The following is a 9,073-nucleotide window of genomic DNA, read 5'->3' as shown; positions in this document are numbered from 1 at the left end:
ACCAGCGATCTTCTATGATATATTTTTTTCTTCTCTCTCTCCTTTTTCCTGGGCCTTCCCCCCCCCGAGCCCCCTGAATCCGAGGGAACTTTTTCTCCGCGGGGGCTGCGAGTTGAAGGCCATGAATTTCGAATTCGAGCGAGAGATTGGTTTTATCAATAGTCAGCCATCGCTTGCTGAGTGCCTGACATCTTTTCCCCCTGTCGGTGATACATTTCAAAGTTCATCAATCAAGAACTCGACGCTTTCACACTCGACACTGATTCCTCCTCCTTTTGAGCAGACCATCCCCAGCCTGAACCCAAGCAGCCACCCTCGCCACAGCGGCGGCGGCCGCCCCAAGGCGAGCCCCCGCGGCCGCAGCGGCAGCCCGGGCCCCGCCGGCGCCCCGCCGCCCCCGGAGTACCCCTGGATGAAAGAGAAAAAGGCGTCCAAGCGATCCGCCCTGCCGCCCGCCTCGGCCTCCGCCTCAGCCGCTGGACCTGCCTGCCTCAGCCACAAAGGTCAGTCCCAAGACTTTGGCCGTCGGGCCGCTTTGGGGGGCTCCCCGCAGCCCCCCGGGCCGGCCCGAAGGGGGACGGGGGGCTCGGGGCGGCCGGGGCCGTCGGGGCTGGGCTCAAACCCCAAACTTTTCCCCCAAGTTGCCCCGCCGCGGGATGATTTATTTGAGTTGGAGCTGACCTCTCTTGTCTCGCTGTCCTAGACTCGGGGTATTTGACAGTAATGAAGAGTGATAGATTGCTCCCGCTCAGCTCGGCGGCTGATGCATTAATTATAAATTGCGCTATGGCTAATATAAAGTTTGCTCTGGCCTGGGGAGGTTGGCGAGCTGCAGGCGACGAGCTGGAGGCGGCCGAGGGGCACGCAGCACCGGCCGCTCAGCAGGGCGACACAATGGGCTCGCAGCACCCGAGGGCGGCCATTTTGTTGCAGTTGCTGGTTTATGCTATGTGGACATATAGATAGAGCCGCTTCCAACGCGGGGAGAGAGGGAGAGAGCGCTCCCCCCCCTTCCACACACCCCCCCCGGGATGCGATGGGCTCGGATGCTGAAATTCAATCCGTGCATTTATCCGTTTTGTGTGTGTGCGTGTGTGCTTTTTTTTTTTTTTTTTTTTTTTTTTTTTTTTGGGTTTTCGCTTTCCTGGTGCTGGTGCTTTTGGGGTGTGTGCGTGTGGTGGTGGTGGTGGTGGTGTTTTTCTTTTTCTTTTTCTTTTTTTTAACAGACCCCCTTGAAATCCCCGATAGTGGTAACGGTGGATCTAGGCGGCTGAGGACGGCTTACACCAACACCCAGCTTTTGGAGCTAGAGAAAGAATTTCATTTCAACAAGTATCTCTGTAGACCGAGGAGGGTTGAGATTGCAGCCTTGCTGGATTTGACTGAGAGACAAGTCAAAGTCTGGTTCCAGAACAGAAGGATGAAGCACAAGAGACAGACCCAGTGCAAGGAGAACCAAAACAGTGAGGGGAAATTTAAGAGTTTAGAGGACCCGGAGAAGGCGGCGGAGGACGAGGAGGAGGAGAAAGCCCTCTTCGAGCAAGCCCTCAGCAACGTCTCAGGCGCTCTTTTGGAAAGGGAAGGCTACGCTTTCCAGCAGAATGCACTGTCGCAGCAGCAGGCGCAGAATGCGCACAATGGCGAGTCCCAAAGTTTCCCCGTTTCGCCTTTAACGAGCAATGAGAAAAATCTGAAACATTTTCAACATCAGTCACCCACTGTTCAAAACTGCCTCTCAACAATGGCCCAGAACTGTGCAGCTGGCCTAAACAATGACAGTCCTGAGGCCCTAGATGTCCCTTCTTTACAGGACTTTAACGTTTTCTCCACAGATTCCTGCCTACAGCTTTCAGATGCAGTTTCCCCCAGTTTGCCAGGATCTCTGGACAGTCCCGTAGATATTTCAGCTGACAGTTTTGACTTTTTTACAGACACACTCACCACAATAGACTTGCAGCATCTGAATTACTGAGAAATTAAAGACGTCCTCTCCAAGGGTCCTGCCTTCTCCTCCTTATTCTCCCTCTTTATTTTTATTTTTTCAGTGAATTAATTTTATTTCCCCATCCCACCCCTTTTCCCGGTCAGTATTTTCTGTTTATTACCTCCCTTTTGCTGTGCCATTTTACCGTTTCCTACGAAGTTTTAGTTGTGTTCAATTTTAACCTAGCCACATTCTAGGTCCTTCTATGAAAGCAATATATGAGGTCTGTAAGAAAGTGATCATATAGGAATTGTATCGTCACTTTCTTTTTATTTTTGTATTGCATTAGGATGCGTTGTCATAAGTATTTTTGGTAGAATAAATTCTTGTTTGCTACAAGGAGCTTTCTCTTTTTTTCTTTCCCTTTTTGCCTCTCTCTTGCTCTCTCTCTCCTTCCAGCACTGATAACACTACGGGTTTTTCTCCCACTCCCTTCCACTGTTTACTAATAATCAAAATCCAACATTCTGACTGCGATCTCTCCCCTTTTGGCAATTTAGGACATTTAGTAGAGAGGAAAAAAAAACGTTCAAATTCTTTATTGCAAGAGTTTCTCACAAGGAAAAAAAAAAAAAAAAAAAAGGAAACTAAAACCGTTCACAGATTTGACGGAGATTTCTTTCCTTTAATGTATAAACGCAGCATCTTATCTCCGTGCCGATACCAAGCTTGGGAATTCTGAACTGTAACAAAAGCATAAGCGAGCACTTTCTCTGTTACAGACCAAACGTGAGGCAGATTCAGGAGGCTGTCTCCTGCAGAAACTAGCCTGTTACATACAAGAAAACCTTTTTTTTTTTTTTTTTCTTTTTTGGGGGGGAGGGGGGGGGCATATTTTTCTAGAATGCAGCGCTTAGCCAGCAAGCTGATGCAGGGATCTTAAAAGATACGAGAGCTCACAGAGGGTGCGCTTGGTGAGTCCTCACGTGCTGAGCGGTCCAAGAAATCAGCCCTAAAAGGAGAGGAAAAAGAAGAAGTTAGCGTTTGCAAAATCAAAAGGCACAAAAGCGAGGAAAAAAAGCGTCTAGGGCGGAATCGCACCCTCCGCTCGGTCCTCTTGAGGGAAGGTTTTTCCCGTTTAAACCCTTCCTTGTGGGGCGAAGGGGTGCTCCCGAAAAGGGTCGGGTGTGACTCCCAAGCTGAGATTTCCTCGGGCATCCCCCCAACCCTGGGGCAGCAAAGCCAGGCTTGGAGAAAATCTCCGGCGAAGTGCGTGCGGTCAGCGGTGGCGGGGGGCTCGGGAGGGGACCGAGCCCCGTCCGGGGGCGGCGGGCGAGCAACAGATGCGAGCGGGGCTTCTCCACGAAGGGCTGAGGGCGTGGGGACATCCCGGAGAGAGTGGGGGCATCCCGGAGAGAATGGCTGGAGCGGGGGCCGGGGAAGGCACCGTCCGTGCGAGGAGTGCTGCTGCCTTCCCAGCTCGGCAACACGCTGTGGAGCTGGGATGCGTGGGTTATAGCTGGAAGGGCTGAACGCAATTCTTCCGAAAGTCATAAATCAAACTCTTTCTATGAATGAGAATGTCATCAAAGAGATCAATTGCAGGAACACATGCACAAATAAAAATCCTCTTACGTATTTGCCGGGGCTGGGGATCCCCGTCTAAAACCATTAAGTGAGAAGGCGTTTAGTCATAATTCATTTTTATTGCTCTTTTAAAACAACAGTTGGCTGAGCTGCGGCCGCGGCGAAACCTCGGCCCTGCTTCTTGTCCTTCTCTCCGCTCCAGCCCAGCCCTGCAGAAGGCGAGCCGCAGTTTAACTCCCGTGGCACGGGGCTGCATCGGCCGGGTCAGGGCCGCTTTTGTGCCCAGATGCCTGGATGCTGAAAATACTCAAAAGAAAAAAAAAAAAAAGGACCAAAAAAAAAAAAAAAAAGGTATGGGGGAGAAAAAAAATACGCTACAAGGCTCAAACCTTTAGCTCGCTATATTTAAATAAATGGGGGGATGCGGAGATCACGACTCGCCTCAGAGTCTCCCATGAGCCCTGCGGCCACAGCGGGGGCACTGGGGGCGGAGGCGAACTCCCACGAAAAAGCCTAAATCGCCGGAATCGCCCCGTTGGCCCCAGTCTAGGACAGGAAACGCCAGTTCCCGGCCAGGCCCGGAGAGGAGTAGCGGAGGGCAGAGCGGGACCGGGGGCCGGGGGCGGCAGCTCTCCTCGCCGAGGATGGGGGATTGCCTCCTCGGCTCTTACCCCGCTGCCCCACGCACAGTACCGGCAGCAAAAACCCAAGGCATCGCGAGAGAGACAATGCAACAAAAGAGACGGGGGCTCTTCCCAAAAATGGCACGGAAAAGGGAGGAAAAAAAAAAAAAAAAGGATTTCAGATTTCAGGATGCTGGAGCCTGTAAGAGAGGTGCTGTAATTTGTCGGATTTTACGGGTAAAAATAATCTATTTGGAGTAAAATATACATTATTCTTGGCCGGCTGTTGTAAAAAAAAAAAAAAAAAAAGCTGAAAAGATGCCAGCTCTTTTATTGGTAAACAGTCCCAGCGGCCTGCCTTTTTTCCTCTGCCTTATGCAGTATTTATCACAACAGGTTTACAGGAATGAAATAAATATGTTTATGTCCCTTTCCATAGCTCAAAATGATGCAATATAATGCCATAAACGCCTCTGGAGTGTTGTTTCTGTTGTCCTCCCCCCGACCCCCCCGGAGTTTAAGAAAAGGAACCTTTCCAGAGGGCCCTCAACCATTCGTGCCTGTGCAGTAAATGAGAACAAATAGAAATAGTAGGAGCATCCGGATAGACGCGTGGTGGAGGGAGCAGCCCTTCGGTGTCTGCTGGCCATAGGGAGGCCTTGGAGATGGCACGGGATAAAGGCTGACCTAACAGCAGTAGGAGAGCTTGCACCTAGGAGAGGATGTTGTGGTTCAGATGGGAGGGAGGAGCTTGCGGGTGAGTGTGTGTGTGTGTGTTGGTGAGCAGAGAGAAGTGGCAGGGTTAGAAGAAGCCCTTTGAATTTCCAAACGAGCAGCAGCCGACCACGAGAGCACAGCGATGGAGGAGCCGGCTGGGAATGCACCTGCAGGAGCACGGGAGGCGGCTCCTCCTGGGGCCGGCGGATGGGAAAACCACTTCCCATCCGTCCTTCCCCGAGGTTATCGTTAGGACTGTTGGTGCCATCCCCTCTCCCTGCAGACGGATGGGTGCCCTGGGGCGGACGGATGCCCGGTCTTCACCTCCCCTTTCCTTTTCCGCATACGTAACCCGAATACGGGGTCGCAACCCACATCCCACCGCCCTCCCTCTTTTTCGGACCTTTTTTTTTTTAATTTTCTTTTTCTGGGGGAGGGTTGGTGGTGGGGAGGGGCAAGCTGTAGTCGATGCTCAGCGCGGTTCCCAAGGGTCCTGGGGCCGCCTCTGCCACCGGCCATCTGCCACCTCCCGCCGCTGCCGGCCCGGGTGCTGGCGGAGCGCGGGGACAAAGGGACCGGGGCGGCGGGCCCCGCACCTCCCGCAGCTCCCCTGCCCCGGCCCCGGGCCGCCTCCCCGGGCCGCCGGGCTGCGACCTGCGGCACCCCGGGCAGCTTTCCCCCCGCCCGGCCCGGGGCGGGCGGCAGCGGCGCCGCGGGGCCCCAGCAGATGGGCTGCGGAGCCCGGCGGGTCCCCGCCCCGTCACCGTCCCCCCCTTGTCCCCGGCTCCCCCTCCCCTGCCCCAGTCCCGGGCTGGCGCGGGGGAGCCCGGCGGAGGTGCGGGGGGAGCGGGGATGCGGGCCGGGGGGAGGCCGGTGTGCCCGGGAGAGCACAATGGCCGTCAGTCCCAAAAGCGCCTCATTTCCATGCTAATGCCCGCGGCCGCCTGGTGATGCGGCTGGACAAGCCCCTTTAACTCTTGGCGTCGCGTCGCGCTGGGCTCTGCGGCGAGGCAGGACCCAGGTCCTTTGGCCCCATCTCCATCCTCCGGAAGACCCCCGTCCCCGTCTCTATCCCCAGTAGCAGTCCCCATTCCCGGTTCCATCCCCATCCGCGTCCCCTGGGCTGGTGCTCTCCGCGCTGCCCCCTCCACCTCCCCCCGCACCCCCCGGGGGGCCCAAACCGGGGGGCGAGGGGCGTCGGAGATGCCCGGCACCGGCCTGACAGCTCCGGGGCCGCCGCAGAGGCACTCACCCTGGAGGGGCCGGGCTCCGCGGGCCGGGCTCCGCCGCCGGGCTCTCTCCAGCCTTCCCCTCTCAGCGGGCGGGCGTCCCCCGGTGGGCAGCAGCCCGGCCCCCCCGCCCCCCGGGGGGCCGCCGCCGCCCTGCCCCGCGGTGCCGCGCCGCGCCGCGCCGTGCCGTGCCGCGCCGTCGGAGCGCTCGGCGTTTAAATGCCCCCGACGCGGCGATCTATCAGCGGCAGGAGCCGGGAAAGTCCCGCAGGCGCCGCAGCCATTGGCTGCCGCCCCCCACGTGCCTCCCCGCTCGCGGTACCTTCGTGTCATTTTCCTCCCGGCCCCATGGAGGATGTGGGAAAGTTGGCGCGGCCCCGCTGGCCGCTGAAGACCCGGTGGCGGCGTGACAGCAGCGGGACGCGGCGAGGATGAGCTCCTTCCTCGAGTACCCCGTCCTCGGCGGCGAGGCGGGGGCCTGCGCCGCCCGCGCCTACCACCCCGAGCACGGGATTACAACTTTCCAGCCCTGCGCCGTCAGCGCCGGCAGCTGCAGCGGGGAGGACCGCTTCCTCGTGGGCCGCGGCGTGCCCATCAGCCCCCACCGCCACCACCACCCCCCGGGCCAGCCCGCCGCCTACCAGCACCACGGCGGCCTGGGGGTGTCCTACGCGCACCCCGGCTGCGCCCCGACGTACGGCTCGCAGGGCTTCGGCGCCGCCTACGGCCCCTACCCGCTGGGGCAGGACGCGGAGCTGGCCGCCGGCTTCCCCCCCTGCGCCCCCGCCGTGTACTCGGGCAGCCTCTCCTCCTCCGCCGCCGCGCAGCACCCGCACCAGGGCTACGCGGGGGCGCCCGCCCAGTTCGTGCCCCCCGCCTACGGGCAGGAGCAGCAGAGCCTGCCCCTGGGCACCTATAACCATGCCCTGTCCCCCCTCCACGCCGGCCACCAGCAGGAAAACTCCCGCTCCCCCTCCGCCGAGACCTCGCCGCCGGCGCAGACCTTCGACTGGATGAAAGTTAAAAGAAACCCACCCAAAACAGGTCAGTGGCCCGGCGTGGAGGGGAAGGGGGGAGGTCGGGGCAGCTCCCTGCCGTCGGGGTGCCGGGGGTGGCTCGCAGGTGCCCCGCGCCCCCGGTTGCCCCGGAGCCGTCTGCCCGCAGCGCTGGGAGCCAGCGCCGGCCCCTGCCGCCCCCCCGCTCCCCTCCCTTGGTCGTACGTCTTGTAATTCATAACCCACTTATCAAGTTTCCTCTGACACCAGAGGCTGACTCCAGTTTAGCACCTCGCACTCCATCACTCACCCTGCCGGGGCTTCCCTCTTATCCTGCGAAGTCCCCGCTCCCTATCGCTTAGCCGGTGTGGACATATTGATTACGTCGCCTATAAATCATTTGCGCTCACTTAACGCCGCGTGTCCCCTTTGCAGGCAAGGCCGGCGAGTACGGCTTCGTGGGGCAGCCCAACACCGTCCGGACCAACTTCACCACCAAGCAGCTCACCGAGCTGGAGAAGGAGTTTCACTTCAACAAGTACCTGACCAGGGCCAGGAGGGTGGAAATCGCCGCCTCCCTCCAGCTCAACGAGACGCAGGTGAAGATCTGGTTCCAGAACCGGCGGATGAAGCAGAAGAAGAGGGAGAAAGAGGGGCTGCTGCCCATCTCCCCCGCCACCCCCACGGGCTGCGAGGAGAAGGCGGAGGAGTCCTCGGACAAGTCCTGCTCGTCGCCCTGCAGCGCCTCGCCAGCCTCATCCTCCTCGGACACGCTGCCTGCCTCCAACTGACACTGCCGTGCCCCGACGGGGGGGCTCGCCCCGATCTCCCACGGGTGCCCAGATCTCCCACGGGTTCCCCCGGTCTCCCACGTGTGCCCCGATCTCCCATGGGTTCCCCCATCTCCCACGGGTGCCCCCATCTCCCACGGGTGCCCGCGGCCCCCACGGGCGCCCCCCCGCCGCCGGGCCCCGGGGTGCCGGCTCGCACCTCGCCTCCCAAAGGTCCTTTTTCGGTCCCCCCCCCGTCCCGTTTCGCTGGAGGAGCCCCTTACCCGCTCAAGGACGGGTCTCTGACCTTCCCCGAGCGACAGGCAGGTTACATAGGGTACACGACCTCACGAAGAGCTGCACTATTGCGAGTGTTTACACGACTTACAGGACTTTCATCCCTTAATTTAATGTATTCTTTGTTCGTGTCTATGAGTTGGTTGCTTGTAAATACTTTGTCCGAGAGATTTATCTTTTTACAGATTTTTCTAGAAATGACGTTTAGATGATCAGGTTGAGCAGGGTGAGTGCATTCGCAGAACCGGATCCACTTTTGTACCGGCCAAAAGCCGACGACCGCATCAAGCAAACGCGTGAAGCTCGAGCAGATACCTCAAAGAGTAGCGCTGTTCCTCTCCGTGTGACAAGCAAGGCTTCAATTGCACTAGGTTTTGTAACCCTTACCCGGTGTGCTTGCCCCCCCGCCCTAAAGCTGTGCCGGGTTATACCCGCCCGAAGGGTACACCCGTCCGAGAGAGACCTCACCTCTTCCCGTTTTCGGATTATTTAGACTCGATGTCTTTTCAACCTTCTCGTGAATGTGACGAATGGCCAAATGAATGTATCATTTCTGTGGTTGGTGTCTGGACCGTTGCATGACGCCCCGTGCTTTGATGTACCCCGGGTACACTGAGGTCTATCAGTTGTCGCGTGTCAGCGACACCTCCTGATTTTCTGTACAATCATCGGAGCTCTGGGATTACCCGCTGCTGGAACCCAGGGCAGGATTTACGGGTCCTTATAATGTCTGTAATAAATATATTCCGCTTTCAGGTATACCTCGTGTGTCTGCCTCTGCGTGACATCACTGAGGAGCCCCAGCCTGGGCCCAGCACTTCGGTTTCCCCAATTTTCCTCTGCTGGGGCCTTTTGTAGGGCCGGAGGGGGAGGAAGTGTCTCCCAGCGTTCCTCCTCCCGGGCTGCCCGGGCTGACTCATAACACAAACCT

General features: G+C 58.3%; 2 protein-coding genes across 2 annotated transcripts; both read left to right on the top strand.

Moving 5' to 3' along the window:
* The first annotated feature begins 121 nt into the window (after positions 1-121).
* HOXA2 (homeobox A2) lies at positions 122-2,049 on the top strand. Its single transcript, XM_032182280.1, has 2 exons — positions 122-503; positions 1,227-2,049. Exons 1-2 carry the CDS (start codon positions 122-124, stop codon positions 1,970-1,972), a joined length of 1,128 nt encoding a protein of 375 aa, XP_032038171.1. The 3' UTR covers positions 1,973-2,049.
* Positions 2,050-6,511: 4,462 nt separating this feature from the next.
* Positions 6,512-7,866, top strand: HOXA1 (homeobox A1). The gene is made up of 2 exons (XM_032182302.1): positions 6,512-7,124; positions 7,511-7,866. The coding sequence occupies exons 1-2, from the start codon at positions 6,512-6,514 to the stop codon at positions 7,864-7,866; spliced, it is 969 nt and encodes a 322-aa protein (XP_032038193.1).
* Positions 7,867-9,073: the final 1,207 nt, after the last annotated feature.

The sequence above is a fragment of the Aythya fuligula genome, chromosome 2, assembly GCF_009819795.1.
Source record: "Aythya fuligula isolate bAytFul2 chromosome 2, bAytFul2.pri, whole genome shotgun sequence".
In the NCBI taxonomy this organism is placed as follows: domain Eukaryota; kingdom Metazoa; phylum Chordata; class Aves; order Anseriformes; family Anatidae; genus Aythya; species Aythya fuligula.
The sequence above is the reverse complement of the archived record's forward strand: the minus strand, read 5'-3'. Positions and strand labels throughout refer to the sequence as shown.

Bases quoted from the DNA above. Each gene is read 5' to 3' on its own strand.
- HOXA1 (XM_032182302.1), top strand. From the start codon at position 6,512: ATGAGCTCCTTCCTCGAGTACCCCGTCCTCGGCGGCGAGGCGGGGGCC. The intron at 7,125-7,510 runs GTCAGTGGCCCG...TCCCCTTTGCAG, and splicing joins AAGAAACCCACCCAAAACAG to GCAAGGCCGGCGAGTACGGC.
- HOXA2 (XM_032182280.1), top strand. From the start codon at position 122: ATGAATTTCGAATTCGAGCGAGAGATTGGTTTTATCAATAGTCAGCCA. The intron at 504-1,226 runs GTCAGTCCCAAG...TTTTTTTAACAG, and splicing joins TGCCTGCCTCAGCCACAAAG to ACCCCCTTGAAATCCCCGAT.